This window comes from Aplysia californica, unplaced genomic scaffold, assembly GCF_000002075.1.
Source record: "Aplysia californica isolate F4 #8 unplaced genomic scaffold, AplCal3.0 scaffold00225, whole genome shotgun sequence".
Classification (NCBI taxonomy): Eukaryota; Metazoa; Mollusca; class Gastropoda; order Aplysiida; family Aplysiidae; genus Aplysia; species Aplysia californica.
In genome coordinates this window covers 795599-823140 of record NW_004797495.1, presented here as the reverse complement: position 1 = coordinate 823140, position 27542 = coordinate 795599, and the positions used below count along the sequence as shown (strand labels likewise).

The 27542-nt window shown below is 37.9% G+C and overlaps 1 protein-coding gene across 1 annotated transcript in view; it reads right to left on the bottom strand.

Annotated features, from left to right (window-relative positions):
• LOC101857804 (cytoplasmic dynein 1 heavy chain 1) overlaps positions 1-27542 on the bottom strand; it is a 98216-nt gene that overhangs the window by 58806 nt on the left and 11868 nt on the right. Inside the window, exons 5-39 of the mRNA XM_013083341.2 lie at positions 27104-27193; positions 26293-26479; positions 25801-26021; positions 25342-25392; positions 24450-24619; positions 23431-23581; positions 22652-22743; positions 21097-21313; positions 18375-18461; positions 17402-17557; positions 16808-16936; positions 15539-15673; positions 15054-15209; positions 14019-14198; positions 12853-13008; positions 12134-12280; positions 11645-11782; positions 11261-11364; positions 10826-10898; positions 10515-10625; positions 9929-10048; positions 9131-9370; positions 8362-8485; positions 7855-8000; positions 7115-7225; positions 6617-6826; positions 5691-5837; positions 4952-5118; positions 4422-4595; positions 3732-3897; positions 2849-3034; positions 2255-2452; positions 1472-1618; positions 623-758; positions 185-285 (exon numbers count right to left, since the gene is read on the bottom strand). Of these exons, the coding sequence (XP_012938795.1) occupies positions 185-285; positions 623-758; positions 1472-1618; positions 2255-2452; positions 2849-3034; positions 3732-3897; positions 4422-4595; positions 4952-5118; positions 5691-5837; positions 6617-6826; positions 7115-7225; positions 7855-8000; positions 8362-8485; positions 9131-9370; positions 9929-10048; positions 10515-10625; positions 10826-10898; positions 11261-11364; positions 11645-11782; positions 12134-12280; positions 12853-13008; positions 14019-14198; positions 15054-15209; positions 15539-15673; positions 16808-16936; positions 17402-17557; positions 18375-18461; positions 21097-21313; positions 22652-22743; positions 23431-23581; positions 24450-24619; positions 25342-25392; positions 25801-26021; positions 26293-26479; positions 27104-27193 (5124 nt within the window). The remainder of the gene's footprint in view (positions 1-184; positions 286-622; positions 759-1471; positions 1619-2254; positions 2453-2848; positions 3035-3731; positions 3898-4421; positions 4596-4951; positions 5119-5690; positions 5838-6616; positions 6827-7114; positions 7226-7854; positions 8001-8361; positions 8486-9130; positions 9371-9928; positions 10049-10514; positions 10626-10825; positions 10899-11260; positions 11365-11644; positions 11783-12133; positions 12281-12852; positions 13009-14018; positions 14199-15053; positions 15210-15538; positions 15674-16807; positions 16937-17401; positions 17558-18374; positions 18462-21096; positions 21314-22651; positions 22744-23430; positions 23582-24449; positions 24620-25341; positions 25393-25800; positions 26022-26292; positions 26480-27103; positions 27194-27542) is intronic.

The following is a 27542-nucleotide window of genomic DNA, read 5'->3' as shown; positions in this document are numbered from 1 at the left end:
CACCCCCACAGTAAAATCATTATAAAAAAAGGAGGAAAAGATCATTATACATCAACATTTCATAAAACCTCTCTTAAAACAATGCCAAAGAATAACCAATACCGACTTTTTTCCAGTCCATTCCACATAAAATCCTTCATTAGCACTCAATTATTAAATATATACTATTATAATAAACATATACCTGGAAATCAAAGGTTTCGTCACAGTTGAAGACCAAGACAAAACGTCCCAGCTGGTTGCCCAAAGCCTTCACAGACTCAGTCTTTCCAGTACCAGCAGGTCCTGCATGAGACAAAATACACTTGTTTAATTTTGTTTTCAGTAACGTTTCACAGCGTTTGTGCAACACAATAAGGTCACAAAAGAGCCGAAGATCAGAAGTGATACAAGAAAGGGACAAACACAAAAAAGGAGGAGGAGAGATAAGCATAATAGATGTTTGATAGAAAAGAATGAGAAAACCACACCACAGCACCCTTCAACCACCCACAGATAAAATACAACATGAATGAATGAATGAATGAATGAAAATCCTTAAACATCTTAACATTCATTTTTTTAAATGTTATTCCAGGTAACCATTTGTATAAAATTCTCAAAAGAGGTCTAAGGAACCCACCAAAAGGAGACCCTCCGAGCCTGGCCTCCAGGGCTTGTGTCATGGTCAGGTAACAGCGATCAGTCAGCGGTGTCTGGACCAGTTTGTCCTGGACACCCAAGTACTCAAAGCCGTAGTTGAACTTGGCGTTTGCCATCTGCCAGAATTAAGGATAACAGATACAGCACTGGGCTATACAAGAGTATGACACTTGAGAACAATTTATAATTACATTTTATAGGAGGATACATTGTTTCGAGCAACAACTCATTGCAATATTCTTATGAATTTTCTTTGAATAATAATTAACAAAATAAAATATATTTCTCTGAGATCTAAAAAGCAACATCCCATTACAGTATCTACAGTTAGCTTTGACCGATATACAAGTAGGTTGGATCATTCAGGCTTTCTGCCTAAATATGTTTGCCGTGGTCAAAGTGGGGGGAAACAAGATTTTTTTCTAGGAAGCACCAACTACTCTACTTAGCTTCAAGCAGCAAAAATTTATTACGAAAAAGTTGAATTCACATATTTCATGTGACACGAACATGATTTGCATCTGAAAGCCTTAAAAACCTAATGACTGACACATGCGGCTGCAAAGAAAAACACCCAGAAAAAGTACAATATTCGTAGTGCAGAACAAGTAAGTCAGAAAGCCTGTACGGTACGAATGATAAGCAGAGCAAAACGTTAATGTAAATCCCCAAGTCCAACATAAACTAGAACAGAAAATCCAGAAAGCTATACATTTCCAGAAAGATTTAAAAGCTCACAAAAAGCACGACCTTAAAGGAAACTAATTCCACTTGAAAAAAAAAGAACCTCTGCAGAGGTACATTCACACACACAAATCAAAACAAGCACCTGAATAGACAGCTGCTGCAGGACTTCAGTGTTCTTTGGATCAAAGTAGAACCTCATCTGACACAACCAGTCAAAGGACTTGGGGTTGTTCACTTTGTTCTTCACCATGGTCCTGGTGACTCCACGCTGGTGGACGAGCTCTGTGATCTGTACAGACATGAGGAAACATCTAGGAAAAGGTTAAACAAACCTTGTTACCCAAATAGCTTAGCCATAGGTACAAGCATCCCACCCTTATGAAAAAAGAGCTCGATTTGGAACTGTAGATTTAATGGCTACAATTCTTGTAGTGTCACAAAGTGTTTTTCATCCATTGTGAAAGACACTTTATCAGAAGTTCCATGGCCACCAGTCATACATGCTCCCACAGCGATACTCTTGAAACTATCATGAAAGAACAAACTCTTCATATTCACTTTCAAAATACAACTAACGGGATCCAAGTGGAAAATTGCACAACAAAAGGGGGGAGTTGGAATTGCCTTATATATGTATGCGTGTTGAAGAAGGGTGTAAGTTGCCCAAAATGTCCAGCTGTAATGTTCTAATGTGAGGGTTTTCAACTACCTTTTTCCTCAGTTTTTCCAAGTTATTGGACCTCCTGCTGCTTTAATACTTATTCATATATGATTTTTTTTTTTTTACAACGGACTAAAAGCATTTGCGATTAATCACTTGAATCTCTTGACACTAGGTATTCTTTTCAACCATGGAGGCTAACAAGTTAGAAACATCAGTGACTTTTCTGAGCACTATGCAAAGTAAAAATTTGAAAGCACATACCAAACTCTCCAGCTTCTTGCGCCTGACCGGAGGCTGCTCAACCAGCACAGAGTCTGCCAATACGTTGAGAGTGGAGTCCACGAGCTTCAACACTTCCACAACAGGCGCATTGTCTCCACCCTTGCTGGCTGCAGTCTGCAGGGCATTCTCCATGTTCTCAGACCAGAAGATCTGGACTGCCAACACCACCAATTGAGCCTTGAAAGAAAAACGAGGACAAAGAAAAAAAGTCAGAAATAAAACATACACGTAATTTAGTCTAATTGTGAGTTAATTAATCTATTGATCATTTATCAAGCCAAGGCAAGGCTCCTTCCTCACGCTAGATTAACTTTTATACAAAAGTCTAGATTCAATTAACTGCATAATCCCAGACGTGGAATGACCCTGCATTTTATTTATTACTCATCTAATGAACTGACAATTTTATGCACCTTTCATTACGAATATGGAACTTTTAAAAAAGAAAATTCTACATAAAAAGTAAAATAAAATAGCTTGGGATTGTAAACAGGTTGCAAGTTTCACAAAAAGTTGGAACGCAGGGTAATAGATTAGCACAAAGAAATGTAAAACGTCACAGGCTGTTCTCACCTGATATTTATCCACCCAGGCCATGAACTTGGCATGCTCGATCTCGCCAGTCCTGAAAGCTGACATGTCCTGGATGGCATTGGCCAGGAGCTTGGCCAGAGTCACCCTCATCTCTTTCTCCACCAGGGTGAGCCACTCATTGATTTTCGGGTGAGCAGCGATGGACACAGGGGTAGCAAACACGACCTGAGGGGGCAAACACAAGGGTCAAGGTGATCATATGAACACATTAACAGTCATTACATGGCGAAAAAGAATAAGACTAAACCAAAACAACAGGGAAAGAAAAGAAGAACCTACCAATGGTGTCCTCCAACTATCCACTAGGGTCAAGGTGAGTTGGAGGGTCATGCGAGTTGGGATTGTAAACAGCCATGGTTTGACAGGAACAAATAACGAGAGCAGTAATGCACAAATGCATGGGAGTAAGATGCCATTGCAAACCATAACATCTTCAGCAATTTTAAGACTCTAAGACAAACATGGTCAACCAAGAATTTTTAAAAGTCACAAGTCAATGGTCCTTAACTTTTTTTTTTTAAACGAAAAAGCATGAACTAGCAAAAAGTAATCTACTTTTATTAGTGGGTTGATGGCCATAAAAACCATGTGTCCATAATAGCACAAAGCAAGGATTTTCAGCAAATAAACAAGGAATTTCAGAGAATCTGTAGAATTTTAAAGAATTTTTCCCATGACTGAGAAAACTAGTCAGCTGCACAGAATTTCTAACCAGGAACAGAAATATGAAAAGCCATTTTCCTCTTTTTCCCCAGTGTAATGACTCTTAGACATTGATGACCTAATTTTCATATAAAACTTCAGTCCTCATTTTACTTATAGGTAGACAAAAAACATGTAATAAAAAGAAAGCACATCTCACTTCTTCCCCTTCTTTTGATGTGAGTCCAGTCACATGGGAATCATCTTCATTGAGAATGATGGAGGCAACGCCAGCAAACATCTTCTTAAAGTGCTTCTGGAGACGAGGAATGTTCTTGCTGTTACCAATGATCTCAAGCAGATCTTCATCTCCCACAAAGTAGAACCTGTGTAACAAAGTAAACACAAAGCAAACCATCATTACGGAGACAAATTAATATTGATATTTTTATAAACTTGCTAGCAATCTATATATTACACATAGTAAAGACATTTCAGCATTTTGTTTTATCCCATCTCGGTCTCTTACTCTTCCTACACAATACCATGCTACAAATGAACCCATAACTTGATCCTAGGCACAAAAAGATAAAAGGCAGACTTTTTTCCTTTGGGAAATAAGCTCTTCTTGAACTCCTACACAGTTGAAAACTAATCATAAGTACCAAATTGGGTTGACACGAAGAATTATTGAGAAACTAAAAAGAATCAAAACTTTATATTTCTGCGAGTCTCAATACTCAAGTTTCCACGACAGACTGGAAAACATAGTAAAACGTATCGTCAGGGCAAACTTAATTTACAAGACTGCTCTCTTTTCAGCCAGCCCTGAGAATCTCTTCTCCTGACCACACACAGCAACGAGTAACGGTGATGGCTAATGCAATCAAAGCTTTCAAAATATGAATACCTGGGGAAGGAGGCTCTTTCTCTTTCCAGATATTCACCAAGAGCCTTCTGGATCTTGCCCAACAAGTCTGCCAGTCTTTCCAACTGACGCTGCACGTTTGGTATGTTGAGGACATCGATCACCAAGGGTGACTTGGCCACTTTCTTCATGAGTCCCAAGAACTCTGTGCTCACTCTATATGAAACAAAGAAAACAAAAGGGGTCAAGTTTCATGACATTCAGTATATGATTTTGTGCTTATGAGACAAAATAAAAAAATCAACATATGTCAATTTTTTTGTACATCAATACACTCAAGCTTAATCTTCTGCAAACATAAGAACTATTTCACACTATAAAGCTTTACTCTAAATTATATCTCAAGCCTACAACATTGTTAAATTTAAAAAATATCTGCCACAGAAAGACACCAACAAAACTTTCCCCTTAGTTTTAACAAAGTAAATATTACATATATTTCAGTTTTTATAATCACTGCATACATAACAAAACAAACAAAAAATCTGAAAAAAAACTAGAGAACAACATACCCTTGGAAGCGAGAAGTCTCCACTTGCAGCAGATGCTTGATGTCAGCGCTGCCAGTGAAGATACCCTCCAAGTAGACCCATCTTCTCTGAACATCAATCCAGACATCGAACAAGGAGTTGATGCGGTTCAGCTTGTCCTCCCATGCCAGAGCCTCTTCTTCAAATTGCTAAACATAGAGAAGACAGCCCAATAAATCATCACACATTTACAGGTACACAATGATCTTACAAACAAACCAAAAAACCTACAAGAACTACACATACATTGTAACAAACATTATCTCTCTAAAAAAACAAAAAAACTATAACCCCCCCCCCCCCCACAAACAATATTAAAAAATTGTATTTATATACAAAATCTGGGTCATTGTTCTGATACATATTTATCTCTACAGACCACTATCATAGAACAACATTTCAGAATGAAGACATGAAAAAATGTACCACACAGACATCTGTAATAATAAACATGCAGTGAACATCTCAACAGAGAGCTAGTCATGCAAAACAACTACCAATAAAATGAACATTCTCTTAGTGCTTGTGAGCCTACTCAATAATAATTTACTAGCATTTCATGTCACTTTGCATTTTAGTTTCATACTCATAACAATAACTTTGACGGATAAAAAAAACCTAGGTAGCACAACACATCTTAATGTGCATCTGTATATAATATTTTAAAATAAAACTACTGCTCACAATGTAATGATATCTTAAGGAGGGTGAAATCTCTTACCTTGTAGTAGGGTGAGAGCTTCATGGCCGTGACGCTGTTAATGTGCTCCTTGACCTTGGTGAACAGATCATCCCAGCCTCGGATCAGGCGACACTTGTTCTGGTAGTTCACCATGTCCAGCTCATAACTTCTCCACACCTCACTGACCTAAGCTCACACAAAAGACAAAAAAAATTCAAATGAATTCTCAGTGTCAAATAACAAATCTCAACATCCTAACACTAATACCGCAAATATTCCACAACTTTTGTTTGTTCTCCAGTTTCTCAACTATCAAAACCAATGCACTTGTCACCTCAAAAAAATCACATTGAAAAAAAATGTCAATATCGCACAAAAAAGGCGCAGGTCCTTAAATACAATAAAAATGGGACTGACTATTAACATTTCCAGAAATCCCCGACAGTCCATATAAAAAATTTCTTGGAAAAGCTTCTTCATCAGTATCCTTTACCGTAATCCAAAAACATATCATTTTAGAGTCCAAAAACATTTCATATTTCAACAGTCAAAGATATGAGAGGCAGTTTGCACTCTCTTGTTACCAATCCAATAGCTGCTTGCTTTTCAATTTTTTTTCATTGAAGTCATATTGAGGCAGATGTCAACAGTCAATTGTGTCATAGAACAAGTGGCAGTTGCACAGGAGGAGACAGAAAGTTGTGTCTTACAACATTATTTAAGTGGAAAGGACACCCCCGCCCCCCCCGCCCCCCCCCCCTTTATGTTTAAAAAAAAAAGGGCCTTTCCCCCGGGGGGAAAAAAAAATTTTTTTTTCCCCCCTTTTTTAAGGGGAAAGGGACCCCCCCCCCCCCCCCCCCCCCCCCCCCCACATATCTAAGAAACATCATGCAGTATGACAAATAAAAAAAACACAAACACCTAACAAATCAAAACAAGTAAAGGAAAAGCTGCTTCCAGCTAACCTGTTTCAAAAACTCTTCCAGAGCCATTTCTCCCTGAGCCACGCTGATGACGTCCCTGATGGTGGGCTCATGCCGGACAAAGTCAATGTCCCAGATGTGGCCGAGGGTCAGCTCAGACAACACCCAGTTCACCCTCAGCCGCTTCATCAGCTGCTTCCAGTGACGCTCCTTCAGGGCCTCCGACTTCAGTTCCACAATCAGCACATTCACCTGATCAATTCAAAAGTAGGAAAAGGGACTGAATTGTAATGAATATAGCATAAACTAAATATCTAAGCAGAGCCCCTATAAAAATACAACATTAAAATCTTCCTTCTATTCATGCAGTCTAACGCAAACACTTTTTCTCAGTTTCAGGAAGCAATTCGCTATTTACATCACTCATCAAAATAATTTTACCAAAAAATTACAAGATACACACGGAAATATAAATAAATACCAGTCTTGTTCTTAATTCATTAAATCATTTTTCCATTCCACTTTTTTCATGATACTGACCTTGGCATAGCCTTGCAGTTGTTTCTTGACATACTCAAAGGAGGAGTAGGCTCTCAGTCTTGCAGGCAGTTCCTTCATTTGGTTCAGCAAACCGTCAATTGACTGACGCAGCTGTAAAGGGAAAAATACACAAGGAATAGTTAATGATTATTCATGTAAAATATTTAACACACTTGTAAGATATAAATATAAAACAAATCTTCCCTCTGACCAAAGATATTTGCATATTTTTAGCAATTTATATGCAAATGAAATAAACAGAGATGCTTGGTCAACTAATAAGTTAGCACAAGAAGAAAAAAAATTACCTCACATCAAATAATCGTGCAAAAAGCGTTTCACTTTTGATGTCAAGGGATTTTTTAGGAGCCATCTTACCGAAGGAAGGAAATTTAAGCTACTTTCTTGCATATTTTTTCTATGAATTTGATACCCCATTAGACAAATTAGTCATTTCATGGCTGTGCTTCTGGTCAGCTGTAGCGTAAGCAGTGTGGAGCCCAACAAAAGATAGTGGAAATAACATGGCTATCCTACTCACTTTTTTTTAACCTGCTATAGAAATCTTAGCACTTTCCACTAAGCTTTGAAGGTCAGTGGAAATCATTTAGCAGGCCCTTTGAGCCTGGGAGCCAAGACTTGAACACACAGGTTCTAGGAGATCAAACAGAGTTTTATGCAGCTTTTTAAAAAGCATTGTGCTTTCCATGGAAAAATAAATTGTGCATCTTTTCCCTTACCTTTCTCGGAGCCACAGAGAGCCAGGGTTTCTCCTTCAGCTCATCGATCTGCTCCCAGACCTTGCACAACTCTTGCCACACGCCCTTCAAGTCCTGCAGCTCTTCCAAACCAACCTGCATGCGTTCATGGCTGGGGCTGACATGACCTGATTAACCAGGGGAGAGAAAAGCACATTTGTGTTACAGAGACTATAAAACATCTTTTTTTTAAAAATTGTCATACACAACATACCGTGATGGATTCCAGAGAGTTAACATTTCCTCCTTGCCTAAATTTTCTCATCATTGATAAAGAAAGCAATCTACGATCAACAACATTTATTCACTACATGCCTTTGATGACAGGTTGTGGTCTTTAAAATTAGCAGGAAAGTCAGTACTTTTCAAGTCATTTTGTAAAAATCAAATAAGTCACCCTTTGTTTCCCTCAACTTTTTTAGATGAAAAGAATGAAAAACTAACAAGGATATCCTGATTACTTCAAAAGCATTAACAAGGTGAGCTCACCTGGTTCAGCAAGTTCAAGGGCTTCTTTGGCTCTGGAGACATTGTCTCTCTCCTCTTTCAGTCTGCCAAATTTGCCCTCAAAGATGGTAAGGGCTTTGAGAGCCTGATCAGGTCTCATCTCACCCTGAAATAGAATAGAGTAGAAAAGGTCATCAAGTGCAGAACATACCACAATAACTATGGAATTTTTTAAACTTTAAAAAAGTTTTAGTAAGTGTTTTACGGCACTTGCAACACAATAAGATCATATGAGTGCCGAAGATTAGAGGTGTTACAAGAGAGTAACAAACACAAAAAAGAAGGAGGAAAGATAAGGACGATAGATGTTTGATGAAAGAAGAAGCAAACCACACGAGAGCACCCGCCAACCACCCACTTTAAAACTTTCTGAGAACACATATTACATTTCTCTACTTCAAATTTTACCATTATTATAGCACTATTCATTACACAAACTTTTAGACTGAAGGATTAATACATCCATAAATGGTACAGGATTTATTAGAGCTTGAAAAACTAGAAGGGAAATTTTTAGCTAAAGTTCAAATAGTTCATACAGCCATCCATTGTCGAGGAGAAAAGTAAAATATCTTAGACATCTGGACATCTTAGGCCTACAGCACCATTATAAGGTTTTTAAAAAAGCAACGCAGGGAATGGGAAGTGGTCTTATTTATCAATTTACATTCACTTGGGGGAGGGAAGATAACGTAATTATGCATTTTACAGGTTAACTACCCATATATTCAGCAAGATATGATAAACTTACAGCAACTGGCTTCTCCTTTTCCCATTCCTGAAGCAGGGTGGCTGTTTTGTTCTCCACCAGAGTGTCCTCAGAGGCAATCTTCATCTGCAAGCTGGCCACACGAGTCTGAATGGAAGAGTCTTTGCGCTTCATGATGTCAGAGAAAGCTCCCCACTCGCCCTCAATGTTGTCAATGTACAGCCAGTTGGATGGGAACTGGAACCTCTGTCTCTCCAGGATACGTTGACCCTCCTTGTATGTCTAAAATGCATGACGAGAACATCTACAAATGTAAATACCGAATAAAATTTTATTGTATTTAGGGGTACATGTACTCTTCTTATATCACATTATATACATTGAAGGATGAACAAATACTAAGAGGATTTTTTGTGAGTCCTATAGCGGGTTTCAAATTCTAAAAATACAGTTACCTGATTGGAAGCGACACTTTCCCAAAGTCATGTAAACAACCAGTAACATGACAGTCAACAGACTAAGTTTTTTTGGCCCTCCACATAATTTACTAAATAACACAAATCATACAGTGTTATTCGGTTGAGTATTTTTATTGCTCAGACTTTGCTCATAGTTCTTTGTTCTTTTAAGAGACAACATCAAAGAAATCTACATCTCAAAAGTTAGATAAATTATTTGTAAAAGAAAAGAGAAGTAAGCAAACAACAAGAACCAGATAACTTCGGCATCCAGTATTCTGCCTGACAAGTGCACTCACCAGCAACAGAACTATGTCTTTCGACAAAAAAATGTCAACAGACCACCAGCTGCCATCAACATAGAGAGAAAAGACTATCTCACCTCCACCTGTTTCTCCCAGGACTTGACCTTCCTCTTCAGGGACTGCACGTGCGTGATGAGGCCAACTGCCTCGGACGTGTTGGCTGTGTCGATGGACTGAGACTCTAGGTCAGAGCGGGACTGTGGGGGTATTCACAAAACAGCATCAGTTCACCACCCTTGATGGAGCACATAAACCATATTATCAATGTAAAGACTTTTACAAATCTTTTGAGAAGATTATTTAATTCGAGAACACCCTGCAAAGTAAATCCTCCAGAATATAACTGGCTTGAAAGAAAGAGCTATTCTGAGCTAATTCTTTCACTACTTTCACTTTGGGAGTTGCCATCACATATTCTGCTCAGTTTTCTACCACGTTATGTTGAAGACGAAGCCAGATGTTTGACCCTGGATCATATTAATGCAAAACTAGCCAGTCTGTATGTAGTCAAATCTGTACACTCAATATTTTTTTTCTTACCACAAAGAAAAGTACCCAGGGTGCGTTAGGGAACTCCAGTACACAATTCTCACCAACAACAATAATTGTAATCATAGCCCAGTGCACATCAAAATAGCACATCTCCCACAGCGCATTACTCACCTTTGACACCTGAGCATGAAACTCGGTCATCTCATTGCTGAGAAGTCCGCCAAACTTGCCCAAGACGTCTTTGTGCCAGGAGTCATACTTCAGTGAGACCTTCGACTGAACCTGTCAAACGACAATAAATAAAATATGTCTACACATTCAACAGGTACTCAAACATTGATCGCACATTTTCTAAAAATCATTTCAAACTTTGGAACAACAGAATATCTTTCTGCTTTATCAAAGAAAATCTTATCATTCTGAAAACTAAAAGATGATCTGACTGAATTTGTCCAAATTACCGTCTAACAAACCAAACTAACCTTGCCAAACTGCACAATGAGAGGTCCTATCTCTTTCTGGGTTTCAGACGTGTCAAAAGTCTTGCGAGAAGATCTGAAACAAAGAGCACAAATTTAGTGAATTCATGAGACAAAGTAAATACTCCGTCCACATACAATATTTCACATTTACCGTACCTGCACTTGAACAGAAGCATGGAGACTACAAAACTAGTCAAAGACAGCACAATTTCTCTACCGAAATAGATCTGGTATGGAACGTCTTACACACAAAACCAGTGGTATTTTCAGTTCTTCATTAAGTTCAGGATCTGTTTTAACTTTCTTATACAATGGTAATGTAGTGTTATATATCTGACAATCAGTTCCAAATGTACACTGCTTACACTTAAACCTCAGAATTCAAAATTTCATAATTCAGGATTTTCAACTCAAATGCATGAAAACTAAACTTACTTGATGTCTTCCAGTGTCTTCATCCACTTGACCAAGTTGTTGCCTAGGCGACTGTACAGCACATCGGGATTCAAATCCCACAAGGACTGGTAGCGCAGCCACACCTGACAAATTTCAACAAAAAAAGATCCTTTGTAAACACCTCACACATTACATACCAAGAAAACTAAGAAGATGAAAAAACAAGCAATATTTTTAACACAATCTTACACTCCATTAGATACAAACAAGTCATTTCAAGGCATACATTTGAATGTGTCTGTGCAATTATAAAAATATCTTTTTTTTTTTTTCTTTCTAAAGCAGCTTGATTAGTCTACCTTCCATCCCATGTAATAAAACCTAGAAAAGGAAAAAAAAAATGTTGAGTCAAGTGTAGCTTACATTGACATATTTGCAGAACTCTTCCACAGTCTTCTGAATGGCTGAGTAGGCATTTTCCAGAACAATGGGTCCATCCGGCAGTTTTGTCAGCACACTGCGGTAGGTGATCTCAGCCTCCGACTCCGACTGAAGGCCAACCTGTGAGAGAACAACAAGTTTGATCATGTACATGCTTAAAATAATATGAACAAGTCTTTTGTGTTAAGACTTATCACCTTTGTATCATAAATAATACCCCTTTTACTCAGGCCATTTGTTTTCTGTTCAAGGCAGTAAGAAAGTTGACTTCTGAATACTCCAATCTCCCAACTTTCTTTCCCAAAGAATAAAAAAGGAGTATTCAAATCCAAATGTAACTCTTATTGGAAATCCGCCCTTCCTTCAATCAAAAGCATACCCTGAGCTAACCCTGACAATTCAGATCTTAAACGGTTAACACTAACAACTACACTCTCCTTCATTGGCAAGGCTCTGGTAATGAAGACTTACCTGGTACCTCGAGTGTTGGATGCGAGGCAAGCTTGTGACGACTGCCTCCCAGGCAAAAAGTTCTTGCAGAATTTTGAACTGTGCATCTTCAGTGGGAGGGCTGACGTACATCAGCTGATTGGTGATTCTCAGCTCATGGACCAAGCTCTGGAAGTCAATAAGAAAATAATTACATTTAGGATGACATCAATATCTCCTTCATCATTCCTCCATGGAAATGAAATATGTACACACCAGGTTCATACATTTTGCAAACTGATAAGTAATATTCTGTCTAACAAAAGTCAAGGTTTTATTTTAAACCTCACAACAACAAAGTTCAAGACCTGCTTGCTTTCATTCCAAGAGTGATTTTATTTTTTGAATAACTGAAAAACCCGTCATTTTTTTTACTTCTCTGTAACACAGTCTCAGATATATATATATATATATATATATATATATATATATATATAATCTTTAAAAACCTAAAAGACAAGCATGTTCAGAAAAGACAATAGAGTACATCATAATTTCAGAGACTCTAGCCCAAAGATTTCATCCTCACATGCTGAACAAAGTGATGATGAACTCACCACAAAAATGTTCTTTATGAAAAAAAATAAACATGACTAAAATTACATTAAATAACTAGGTACTTGTGTCTAAATCATTATCCTCCCAAAAAGCAAAGGTGTTTTTTCTAAAACAAAACAAACAAAACAAACAAAAAAGTGCACCTTGATCTTTGGATCTCCCCCAGCCTTGTGAGCAGGTTGTTTCGGCTCATCATCAGTGTCCATTGAGTGGTCAACTGTGCTCTCCTTCTTGCCCAGCAGGGTCTGAGTCCAAGCTTTCAAACCTGCCTCCAGACGACTGGCCAACTTCTTCTCTACCTGTGAAGGGAAGAACATTTTAAAAAGTGAGACGTGTTAATTAGGTCACACAAAAGGATGACAATGAAAACATTGAAAACGCAGTCAGACTTTCAAACTGCACATAAATGCTAGTCAAACAACCAATTTTTTTAAAGACTTTTTTTTTAAAAAGGGGGTGAGACAACAATAAAACAGTACACATAAAATAATGGTACATTATATACAAAGGAAAAGTATAACAATATACTCATGAGCTTACACATCATATATTATTAGAAATTTAACACATTACACCCTAACTCGCCCGGGATCGCCCGCGAATTCCCTTACGCGTTCCACCCTGACTCGCCCGGAACTGCCCGCGCCCACCTAGCATCTTTAGAAACGAAGTCTCGTTGGGGCCGGGATTTTGATTTGCATAGTTATTGCAAAAAGTTTCTTCTTTCGTTTGATACTGAAATGAAATTTTTCGGGCCAGTAGTTTTAGTATTAGAGCTGATCGAAGTGCGATTGCGTTACCGACACTTCGAAAGTGTCTCGACTTGTTGAAAAGCGACACAGTTGAGTTCAAAAACTGAAAAAACAATGGATTTGAGCAAAAACAAGCATATGACAAATCAGATATGGCTCAGATTTTGATGAAAACGTTGTTGCAAGAGTTTGGGGCGATTCAGATTGATCAGACGGAGAAAATCTAGAATTTAGATCTAGGGCCCGACCGCGAGGCTGAGAGTGAGAGTGACGGGTCGGACACCCCGATTGAACTAAAGTTACAACATTTCCAACAGTTTGCGCATACATAAAGTTATATTTTTCTGAAACTACATTCAGTTTTCTTTTTCACTTTTATTTTTTCAGGAATTTTGAAATTTGTTTTGTATTTTTAAAATGTGTTTTTTTAAACGCTTGTATTCACGGGAGGTGGGTTCCTTCCACTTGCTTAGGATCTAACAATGGACTTCCCGTCCAGGCCCTTAGGGTGTAATGTGTTAAGGAGAGGAAAGAACCTTGTTAAACGAGAAACTCACCTCAGCATCCAGATGGGCGACCCATTGGGGCAGGTTGGAGTAAGAACGCAGACTGAGATTGTCCACAGCCTTCTGGACCTTGGCCAGAATCTCACGGAAAGTGCCGGCGTTGTACCCACAGGTCTCCAGAGCTCGCACTTCCACCTCTATTTCTTCCTCCATTGACAGGAGATCGTCAACCTGGAATAGATTAAAAACATGTGATCATTCAGGGAAATCTGAGTTTGAGAAAGTCTTCTGAGGCACAAGCAACACAAATAGGTCATATAAGAGCAGAAAAGAAAAAGTGTTACTATAAAGTAACATACAAAGAATAGGAGTCGAAACAAGGATGACAGATGATAGGCAAAAAAAGGATCAATGCATTCATACAAATCAGATGAACATGTACAAAAAGACTTGCCAGTGACACCATTCATTGCTATTGATTAGAAGTTTTAAGCTTATAGGACACGTTTTCATATACAATACATGCAAAAAATCATATTAACTGCTGCATGTTCAGAAAAATAGTGAAATGCATCACAGAATCAGAGACTCTAGCCTTGGGTATCATCACTACAAGCAGTAAGCATTCTTTAAAAAACCAAAGCTGCCAGGTCAATCATTGCTGCACTAAACACTGACAAAGATCAGACCAAATCAGACAGCAATGGAACATTCTAAGAATTGGCTATGGTCAAGGGACAAAATACCACTGCTGTCTCCTTAGGTCCAAACAAACCATCAGCAGAGTAGAGGCACATTAAAATCCAACAATACAGTGACCAGTAAAGCAAATGACTATCCATCAAATGACTACTGAACCAGTACAGAAATGCAACATGCATTTTCCAACTGTCCACAAGAAAAACATTTAATATCTGTAATTTTCAGCAAAAGTATTAAAACTGAAATGGAAGGTTTCTTTCACATGTGGTTTAGCAAAAAAACCCCAAAAAAAACAGAAAAGAAAAGAAAAAAAATTCCTCATTCAAATTCAAGTCCTTCATACACAAAATAAAAGTCTATCAATTTGATGAAGGAGAAAAAGACCTTTTCTTGGAAGTTGATGACAGTGTCTGCAAGCCTCTGCACATATGGGTCCAGCTTGTAGGACTCCCACTGCAGGCCACAGCCTTCTGCGATGAGGCCTTGGACCTCTTTGCGGAGACCAGCAATCAGCAGCTTCAAAGACTCTTTGTGCTCAATCTGTCAAAGAAAAAAGAAACAACATCTCATGTATTCCACATCTAAGGTGTTTCATTGAAGTGGGGAACTTTATCAAAGTGACCAGAGATTTAGCTGAAAACATAATACCTGCCCATATATATGAAACTACAGCCAGCACTGTATTTTAATACCAATAAATACCGCATAGTCTCCAAGATATACAAAGGATGCAGAACTTTAATTTTCTCGTTTTATATCCAGTTGTGACTGCAAAAATACAGTGATGATTAATTTTCTGTGAACTTTAGCGCACCGCTTTTTAGAAATGAAAGGCTACTTAAAAGTGCATTTCGGTTTTAGATTTTTACCTTCTTCAGAGTCTTGTCGTAAGACTGCACACTTTCCATCAGAGAGATAGCAAATGGGTACAGCTGGTTTGCCTGATGGGCCTTGTTCACATTGGCGAGTGGAACACGGAAGCCAAGCCATCTCAGGTTGCGCACCTAGAAAAAAGAAATACCATCTCATTAATATTCATCCCTAAAAAGAAAAAAAATTAGAAAAATTTAAAATGTAAATTTTTAAAAATAAGAAAATAACCATGAATGAGAATTTGTTTTAGTAGATGTTTTACAGCGCCCGCAACTGCATAAGGTCATATGGGCGCTTGAATGAGAATCCAAACAAACCATCTCTGCTTAGAGTGAAGTCTTAAACTTGAACAAAAACAAAACAGTAAAACGACAAAAAACATAATAAAAGTTTCCCAAATCAATACATGAAACGTAGACAGGGGTCACTACTACAATCTGTAATACTGTTTCCATTTTAACTCAAGGTCAAAGGAGATGAAAACATAGGTGCATACATTTAAAACGGTCCAAACATTGCACAGACTCTTCCATGACAGCGCCTTTGTATGATAAGAAAATACTGCTGTAGAATATGGAAGTCGGACTAGTAATCTTAAGGAATACGGTGATTTTGTTTGACACAATAACTGTCATTTAGTATAGCGGAAAACAAAAGCACAAAGACAGACGCACTGGAGTGAGGGGCGGGTTTTGAACCTACCAATAGTGCTCTCTCCTACTATCAAAACATGACATGTTTTCCATATTTCTTCCATTTCTACAGCTAACAAGTAAAAGCTAGAAAAATCGGGTTTCACTATAAAAACCCTGTGTTCACAACCATAACAGCTCCCACGCTCAGGCTTTGTGATCAATTATAAAACCCTTACGGCGACCTCATCCTTATCCATGTACCTCCTCTTTTATTTAATTGACAATCAATAAACAGCGGGAAAGAACAATTGAAGCTACAGAGTTGTGATTCATAAGACACATGCTGGGTATCCCATAGACAGCTAGAAAAACACAGACAACAGCTTATGACGAATATACAAAAGCGACAGGCAAATTTCATTGGACACACAATGCGGAAAAAATATTGTAACAACAGGCAAGTTTGATGGAAAGAGAGGCAGAGGCAGACAGAGGGAAAAGATACTGGACAAGTTGACAACATGGCTGGGCCCAGCAAGAACAACAGAGACCATTGCTGGAACGCAAGACAAGAGTGAAGGTCCATGATCGCCTACGCCAGTCGGAAAGGCACCGGATGATGATGATTACCTCTTTGGACAGTTGGATGATTTCTCTCTGGAAGTTGACCCCAAGCTTCAAAATGTTGCCTTTGTTGGGTACACGGACACTGGTGATGGTGTAGATCTTACCCTGAACTGTCAATTGCTTGTTCTGAACCTATAAAAAGAGTGACACATTTTAAAAATGAACTAATTTATAATCTAACTACTTTTGTAGCTGGATACAAATAAATGATACAGTATTTCCTAGTTAAGCGAATTAGAGCTTAGGACTTCTAATGAATAAACAGAAAACATATTAGCCGATAGCATTCAAAACAACCTTTGAATATGACCATTATTCAAAGTTGAACCTCATCTACACAAAAACTACAAATTTCTACATGTAATCAGACTTGGAAGTTTTTGATAAATAAAAAAAAAGAGCTCTTGCAACACATGGAAAGCTCTAACATGCACCAGGAAATACACTACCACAACAATAATGCACAAACAAGAATTCGAAGAAGCAACTACATTACAGCCCCCACCATCCTGTGTCAACACATAGCTTAGGCCTTACTAGACTTAGACACTTAAGGTCAGTCACCTAGAGCATATTACAAGTAAATTACCAACCCACCTTTCCGGTCCATTCATCAAAGAGCTCCTGTGTGTTGAGCTTCATCTTGAAACTGTCTCCATCTGCCTTCAGCTTCTGTCCATCCACATGGTTCTCCCAGCCCTTGCCAAGGACATCCTCCACACGCCGCATGTAGGCATTCAGCTGCCTCTCAATCTGTATCACAGGAATTTGTTCCAATGAACTTAGTTAAATTGTTCAAGACGACCACCCATTGTCAAGTAAAAATGTGGCTGTGTTTATATCTTGTACAGTGTCATGATATTAAAAATCGTGAGAGCGGAAGTGAGAAGTGGCTGTTTGTACAGGTTATTGTCTTGGACAGGTGGCCATAGGAGCAGGTCCCTTGTACTTCTACTTCTCTTTTCATCTGGGATTACAACATAATTTGTTGCAGTAATAGTACTTCTTCTGATCTATTTAATTCTGATCAAATAATTTGTTCAACTAAATCCACTTCTGATATTCTATTCAAACGTAACAACAATGTAATATGTTCACTATCTTCTATAATTTAATAATATCTTAAAATGAACATTGCTACGGACTTTGAACAGGACACACATCAGATGACTCATACCAGTGCACATTCACAACAATGATGAAGGACATGAAAGTCCAAGACACACCAAAAAGTTTGCTGTCCCTTTATGCATATATTTCAAAGACAGTGTTATGATGATCCTGAATATCTTCCACTTACTTAACCAAGCAGGGGAAAATTTTCAATTCTCATGTGAAGAAGACTGCCATTATTCGGTAACAGAATCATAAACACCTCTACCATTTTCACTGACAATAAATTAACACTTCTGGGGTTGACTATTATAAAAACACACAAACATGGGAATTTCTGTTTAGAATTTACAGTTTTTTTACATGTCTTGTAAAATTCTTACACAAAAGAGAGAAAATGTTTGAAAATGTTCAACTATAAATAAACATACTTCTAACAATATAGCCTGCTACTCACCTGTCTCGCCCAGATGATGGAACCAGACACTGGTGGGAAGTCCCTCGCTTTGCTCATGTGGCAGGCTTGATTCTGGGAATATTGTACCTGGGGAAAAACACAAACCATATAAAAATTCTATTTCTAGAGCTGTTTAATAAGGAGAAATTGATTCTTTCAATATAGCAAAGCTATTCATTTCACCAACACATTAGAGAAAACTTTTTGCTTTGAATATACAAAACTGACAACAGTACGAGGACTAAATCTGGTACCCCTGATTACAAAACTGCTCCAAATAAAAGTTTTCAGTTTGATATGAGTGCATATTCAGAGGAAAAATGATTGAGTGCATCATAAATTCAGAGACTCTAGCCCAGAATTTTCATCACCATATGCAGCAATATCAGCAGGAGCAGGAGACAAGACGAGTTAAACCACATTGTGTACATACATTGTATGCCTTTCAAAAGAGAAAAATTAATCATTAAAATGAAGAGAAAACAGCACTTAAAAAGATCCTTCAACAATTTAACACAGTTATCTTCCATGTCAGATGAGTGCCTTTAAACAGTCTTTCTGAGCTATCCATTTCATCTCCATATAAATTACCCAAAATAGTCCCTATTTGAATAAAAAGATACAGAAAAGTAATAAAAACACAGAGTCCATTCAGTACAAGGAAAGTCAGCACCAGACTGAAATAATAAAGAGAGTATTCAAAGTATGACCTCTAAAGAGACTAAAAAAATACTTCTAATCAAAACTAGGAGGATAACAACTGCATATTATTTTAAGTCTGCTTTTGTGCTGCATGTTCAGAAATAAGTTATGATATGCATCACGGATTCAGAGACTCTAGCCCAAGTTTTCATCATAACACACAGCAAACTTTTCTTTAAATTGATGTAAGCATCGCAATCACACAGTCATTCACTTCAGTGAATTATTCTAAAATAACAGTAGGCCTATATAAATATACTCGGCGTGAAAGTTGACAAGCTAGGCCATATCTACAAGTACCAGCCAGTGCAAACCTACGTCAGTTAAGTTTGGGTAAAGAGGAGTATTTCGACTCAAAAATAGCCAATTTTTTGTTGAGGAAAAGCAAGATAGACTGAAACAATAGATGAGAGAAAAACAGAAGACATACAACAGACAAGAAGTGCCCTCTTACAACTCATAAACTAATAACAAAAAGAGTTTCATACTATTATGCTAATTACAGTGCATAAATAAATTTTCTAAAAATATAATCAAATCCCTTTTAAAACCAAATTCATTTTAATTAACCCCATGCCTTTTACTATCTTGAAAATTCTAGAAAAGAAAGGCAGTAAATTATTAACATTAACATGGGTCAAGAAAACAGAGTCAGCAAAATGAAAAGAAATTCGCTGAGACAACCTAGAAACTTCAAACAAAGGAAAAAAAATAATGCGTAGGTGAATATATTCCTTCCCCCTTCTTCCCATACTTTCTTCGTCAAAGGGTGAGTAAAAAAAAGTGCATTTAATTTAACTAGTGTAGTTCTACAACACGATCAACTGAATATTCTGGAGACCACAACAACTTTTGTAGAGCATGTTCAGAAAAGGAAATAGAGTACATCAGAATTTCAGAGACTCTAGCCCAAAGATTTCATCCTTACATGCTGAATAAGAGCTACGATACCTGTCAAAAATTATTTTACGCTGCTGCAACTGGAGTGTGGGACAGGAAACTAGACAGACGGGCAATTACTCAATGGTCAAAAACAGAGACAAGAAGAAGAGAATGCTGAAACTTTCAGTTTGGTTTTTTTTTATTAGTTTCAGTGAGTTTTAAAGCACTTGTAAATACATTAATGTCATAGAAGTGCCAAGGATTAGAGGTGTTACAAGAGAGTGACAGTCTGGCACTGACTTTCCTTCCACTGAATCAACTTAAGGCTTCTATTACTGTTCTGTATGATTTTATACATATAGGTACCTTAAGTATGAAGATACTTGGAAACACAAAATGTATAAAAACATGGGAGATGCCTCAGCATGGATAAGATTTGAAGGCAATTTTATTAAATGCAGCAAAAGTCACTACTTCAAAAATAAAGAAATTTGTTCTTTTACATCAAGCACCAGTTCCTTTCGCATTTGTATATTTCATTGGGTGATTGTTATTAATATAGACGGCAAAGATTGCTTTTTCACTTGTCTCCAGAAACTTATTATCAAAAGACAAATTACATTGATATAGTAAAGGGAACTTCTTGTATTATAAACTTAGGACGGATGAGATCGGACTATCACATACAAAAATACAAATGAATCTTTCCAATTCTTTTCAAACATTCAATCGCATCACTTTGCCATGAAAAGAATATAAGAAGGAAAATTCTTCACCTTTACAGAAAGGTCTAGTTTAACCTTATGAACACATCCGTTAGCATGCTCAGAACAGACGAAACTGTACATCATGATGTCAGAGACTCTAGCCCAAATTTTCATCCTCGCATGCCCAACAATAAAAAATTTAAAAAAGAACATATTTAGCATTATTGGATTAAAAGTTTTGGCTCGGTTTTTCACAATCTCCTAAAACGTTCCCAATCCAACTGATAATCCACACAATTAGGACCTAAATCCTTACAAGAAATCAGAAACTATCAGAACAACAATGACTGATAAATAAAAAATTGCTCAACAACAAGACCAGATGAAACTCAGTTCTGGAAAAAAAAAAAAGAATTCATTTCCATAGTTACCTTGAACTTCTCATGCAGAGACTCAATGTCATCTTTGACCCTCTGTATGAGCTGCGTCTGGTACTCCCTGATGGCTCCTCGGATGTGAGGGCGCACAAACAGAGCGTTGAAGCGAGAAAAGATGCGGAACATCTCATTCGCGTTGCGAGCCGTGCCCAGTTGATCCCTCAGTCTGGCGGTGATCCTTGTCTCCACTCTGTCAATACGCTCCTCGTACCTATGGCGAGATATGATAGGATGCTATTGCTGACAATAATTATTTATAGCAAGACACCAGAGCCATTTCAACAAAAACAGATTGGGATAATGGTGACCACAAGAAGTGGCAGCAACACACAACAATGTCAGTTGCGAGCGCCGTAAAACTTCTATTAAAAAAAAAAAAAAACAATGTCAAAGTTTATAAAAACCAAGATTGCTCCCAGAATACCAGTAGCTCATGAAGATTACACATAAACCCCAAAAAGCTGATAGAAAAGAACATATATTCTTTATAAAAACATTTATATAATCCTCGAAAACAATGTTCAAGAAAATATAAAAGAGACCATAATTTCAGCACATACCAATTTAACCCAAAGACAAATGTAATCTACCTACAAAATTTAGAGAAATCTAACCTTGATTCAGATATTTTCTTCTTCAAAATCAAAGGAAATTGATTAATCTTATTATAATGTCAAACAACAACTCAAAATAACAGAAAAGCTTCAAAACAGATCGTGGTAACAAAATCTGTATAGGCAAATACAGTGGAATCCTGTTATAACGAGAGGGATGGGACCGGTGCGAAATGTCCGTTATAGCAGGATTCTCGCTATAATGGATCCAGTAGTAAATTCAACGGAAAGAGTAAAGTAGGCCTAATCTATGAGTTTGGTGTTCTGTTTATTCCTTTTTGTACTTCCCCTAAAGATGATTTTGTTCAAACATGATCTCTAGGTCTGACTTGATCAAAAATCGAATCAGGTTTTTTTCTCTAGCACTAACAATGTTTACAGCTCGGCGTTGGCAATCAAAAAGAAGGGGCTCTGGCTCCAGGCTAACTCGCCCTCTGTGTTGCCCCCCCACCCCACCGCACCTTGTGGTGCGTTGCGTGTGCTTGCGCACGTCACACATTCACTCCATCTATCACAACATTGTGACCTCTCCATCCCGCACCAGAGAAGTGAGAGGGACAGTAGGCCTAGATAATCTAGACTGGGCTGGCCTATATCAGTATCACGCGATGCATTCTGCGTGTCTGCACATGCCACACCTTCCCCACTCATTCGTTCAATTCTTTGTTGGTTCGCGTGGACTCTCCCATTCTTTGTTTCCCTGGATCACAAACAACTTTCTCAACTGGCGATGTTTAATAGGTCTGTGCGCTGTGCACAGCAGCAGCAATATTCCGTTATAACCGACTGGAGTGTTTGTCTGATTGCGCAATAGCAGTATTTTATTTACAAAGATAAAGAAGGGAAAAAACAGGGTTTTAGAATAGTGTCTTTATAACAGACTTCTCGTTGTTTCAGGACTCGTTATAAGTGGACTCCACTGTAATGCCCCATACCTTTTTGTGGCAGCTTCCCAAGACTCGGCACCTTCCTTTGAAACATCAAGAACATCAACCTCTTTGACATTCTCGTAAGCCAAATTTACTTCCTGTGTGAGCAATAGAAGAGCAAAACAATCAGTAAACCATCAGTGACGACACTTTCAGGAATTCCTCTTGGCCTTATCCGCAGCATATGCTGTTAAATAATAAAATCTACATGCACTTGTTCATTGTAACAGAACAGAAAAATTAAAACAACAGAAATTTGTTCTTAGGTGACCGCTGAAATTTTTATGGAAGGAACAGAAATCAAAAGAGGGAGTGCTGAAAGACGCCCGAGTGGGTTGCTACTAACTAATAACAACAATTAGGAAATGACATGCAGTTTTTTCAGATTTTTCAAAAGACATAAAGGCCTTGAAAAGCTTGCTGATACTTGAAAAATAGAAGGTAAAAGAAGCAGGAGTAGACCTGGAATATCTTAATGAGAGAAATAAAACAGTTGGGTGATAGGAAAAGTGCAGAACAATATCGGTTTCTTGAGAGCATGCTGGTAGAGAAATGAGTGGCAAACCATGAACAGCTATGTCTGTTCCGGATCTGACACTTTATGATGAGGAATAGTACAAAAGACATCAAGCTGATGCAGAGCTATTCCGTACACCATAACTTCAATGGAGCTAAAATTATAAAAAATTTCACTCCCAAATGTCAGTTTGCATTTACTAAGACTAAACACTTGTTCCTTTTGAACCTTTGATCTCATCAAGAATGTTGAAAGAATTTGTGTTCACCTCAATGGCATTGGCATCAGCTGCTTCATCAGCCACTGGTTCTCCCTTGACCTCCGGCTCATCATTGCCTGGGGACGAGCCCCTCTTGACCGTCACAGGACGCAGCACTCGGATGATCACCTGACGCAACTGTTCATGTTGACGACGGAACCTGCAAGGGGAAACATCAGCTTAATTACAAATTATACATGATCTAATTTTGAATTGGGCTTTTTTTTTCAGCATTGCATGTCAAATCTTGACATTAAGTTGAACAAAATAATCCTATAGACGCCATGGCATATGAGTGAGAAACCTATAAGCAAACACTGTTCTGCAACAAAAAAAACGTACAAAAGAGACTGTGGCATGTGCATATGAATGAGCATATACATGTATATGTGAGGCAGCGTGGTGGAAGCAGGCTCTCGTCAAAATAATCAAAGTGAAGAAACGCATTTTTCCGCAGGTTTGTGAATTTTTATCAAATTTTTGTTTTCTGGCTCAACACCTTTCATGCCCATTAAAGAACTCATTTCTGTGTGGATTTTTCTGAAAAACGTTGATTAAAGGCATAAAAAATGTAAATGTTCAGTTACAAAAAAAATACGGACTCTTAAGCTAAGGAAAAAACTAATCTTTAGCGGCCATTTTCTCACTAACGTTACCTCTGAAAACAAGTGAGCCCCACCTCCTTCATTTGCAAATATCTCGACTTGTACTCAAGATAAATTGATATTTTTTAAATCCAAATAAAGGCAAGTGAACAAGCTTTAAGATGATACCAATAACTCCACATGCCCAAAAATTGATGAGCGCCCGATTCCACCATGATGCCTCACATATTATATCTAGACATTGAATAAGGCCAACGTGTAATTTTGTTTCCACGTAGACATGTAAATCTATATACGGGGCAAAAGTGCAGGAAGAACAGGGATGAGCTAGGTCTTTGTTTCAAAGAAAGAGAACTAGGCATAGGCAGCAGTTGGGAAATTATTTGGTTCCACAAAATATACAGAAATATGAACAACCCTTACTTTCTCATGTGATCAAGGCGGCCTTGCAGGCGCTTGTGGGCGGGGTTAACCCTCCACACCATTCTCAGATGTTCCTCTCTCTTCTTCTTCACCAAGTCTCTGAGCAAGCCTTGCAGTTTGTCAAACTCATCATCCCAGGAGGAGAACACCTCAAAGGAGGCACCCATCACCTGCAAATGGACAAGAGTAATTCACACAAATACAAAAATGAAACATTTCTAATAATATTTATTAAAAAACTAGCTGGGCCCCCTTTCGATGAAAGGAATGGTCGGTGCATTAACATCATTGGCCAACATGAGGCTAGATCTATACGGTTGCACACTTAAAATAGTGCTCAGTATTGCGCGACAATGCGCGATAGTATCAAACGGAAGTACGACTTGAAATAAACAAACCTGGCGGATTTTCTAAAATGACAGAGACAGAAGCGTCAGCCTACAAAAGCGATCGGCGAAATAAAGAAATTTAGCTTTTGCAGCAAAACTGTCTCAAAACTGAAAAAACGAAGGGTGTCATGATTTGGATATTTTAAAGAATCTTTTGACGAAAACCGAATGCCGATCGTTGCAGCCATTAAAAAGCCTTTTGAATAGCAAAATTCGGCCACCACAAATAGATAATAGAAGAATATCTAATGAAAGATTTATACATACCAAGAATGTTTTTAAATATTTTATACCTGTGCCACACTGAACAGACAATGCCATTTTGTATCAGGAAAAACAAATATTGCACACTTCTACTTGCTTGCCAAAAATAGTGCAGAATTTACTGAATAGTTCAAACATACTAAGTAAGACTTTTTCAATTCATTACAATTCACAAATACTTCCCTTGCGTGTCAGTTCACTAACAAGTGTACTCGCAGGCGTAACTTCAAAATTCTCACCTTTTCAAACTCATCAAAGGGAATATGCATCAGTCTTCTTGTCCCAAGTATCTGAAATACAAAACAAGAAGAAATGATATGAAACCAGACATCCAAAAGAACTTGAACTAAAAAGCGGAGTTCACATTTCCTCAGCTGAAAACAAACACTGACTAGGTATGACAACAGAAGCATGACAACAGAAGCATGACAAAGAAAACAAACTACAAAGACCCTGGTATAATGAATAATCCACTTTGTGTACAAAATCTTACAGCATTCACAAAACAATAACATTAAAATCTTTCACTTTCTCCTCATGATTGCCACGTAAAGGGTATGTAGCTATGAGATCATAGACAACTCACTTCTACTTGGACAGGGATCTTAAACCTGAAGTGTAATAAAGATAAACAAGGCACAATTGTGCACTGAACAATACAATAATCATTGACACTGATTCACGCAATTTCTACTAACCTTCAGCATCTGGGTGCTCAAGTCTCTTGAGATGGCCTCCACCAGCTTGAGTCCTCTTTGAATTGGATACTTTGTGGAGCGAATCTTTCTCAAGTGCAGGAAGATGCTCTGCACAGCCAGTTTGATTTTGTCCAGCTCAGTTGCCGCCAACAAGTCATTGATGGGAAAGTCCTTCATCAGCTGATTGTAGTCATTTACCGTGGCCATTGCTTGCTTGAGGCCTGCATGACACGCCAAATTATATTTCTTGAACTAGAAATACCCAATAATGAGTGTTTCAACAAAAGATGCAAAATGTAATGCAGCTATAACAGAGTTATACCTGTTTTAACAACAAATCTTTAATCTATTAAAATTGAAACATAAAAGTAAAAGCTTAAAAAAAAAAGAAATTTAAAAAAGCAAACATGTAGAGAAAACTGATTTACTCAAACAAAGCATGGCATAATTGAGCTCCTGACTATTTTAACCAAAATTGGCCCCTACAAGTACCTGTGTCCGAGTCAAAGCTGACAGTGGCATGGAAACGTTTCCCATGTTTCAGAATGTCCAGAGTGAGCACAATCTCTGTGCTTTCTCTCTTTTCTTGGATGCGCAGCAGCGCTCTCTCCAGATTGAGCCAAAAGCTGATTTCTTGAAGAGCCGTCCCAGAAGAAGGATCCCGGTCAAGCTTCGTCACCTGAACATTTGGAAGAAACAACAGATTGTGCCTGGTGTACTCAGTGTGGAATGAGGAAAAATGTCTCAACGAGGACATCTATCAACAATAAGCATTTTCAACGAGTTTTTCCCCCCCTAAAATTATTCATTAATTCAAAATATTTACAATTTCATCCTTTTCACTGTTCGATACAAAACTTGAAAAGGGGCGTTTATATATGGCATATTATTTCCAACAACATCACACGCTACGCATAATTTAACACAAACAACTCACCAATTTAATGTTACTTTAATTCTTCCCATCTCTTTAATTTACTGTGACAACAGCAGCAAAGCTGATGTTCTGAACGTCAGAACATGCACCTCACAAATTACAAGGCAACTATCAAAGCATGTTCAATATAAACTTAGGTGATATGATCATACCATTAATTTCATCACATTAACTGCAATTTTCAGGTACTCAAACTTTTCATTTATTTCCTATGGGTCTGAAGATTACTCTACTCTTTCCGTATTCAAATATTTCAATGGAGTAGGAAAAAAACTCTGATAAGTACAAGAGTTATTTTCCTAACTTAATCCAGCTTCCTTACTGAAGTATTTTATCAAGGACAGCAAGTCTTAAAGAGAAACTCACCTTCTGAATTTCTCTGATCCACCTGTTCACACCACTCTGCAGGCTGTTCAAGAACTGAGCATCGTCCACTTTGTCCCCAAACTCTTCAACCTGTTAAAAGGTAATGGCAAAGGGGAATGAAAATAAGCTGTTATAATTTTTCGCAAAACTGATACAAAAATGAAATAAACAACAATAAAAAAAGGGGGAAAAATTGCAACATTCACTCCATACACTTTCATTAACTCTCTCGAGTTCACGCCCTTGTATATCGACCGATACCGATATCGGTCGATGGCCGGTGGGCCCAGAGCGAAGCCGACTGTCGCTATAAAAATTTGCCTAGAGTCTGCTATGTGGTTTATTTCGGTAAAGGAATGGCTAAACTTTTATAAATACACAATTTGTAACTCCTTTTTCGAAAGAGTTAGCCGTTAGAGGTGCCCGGATAATGACCTCA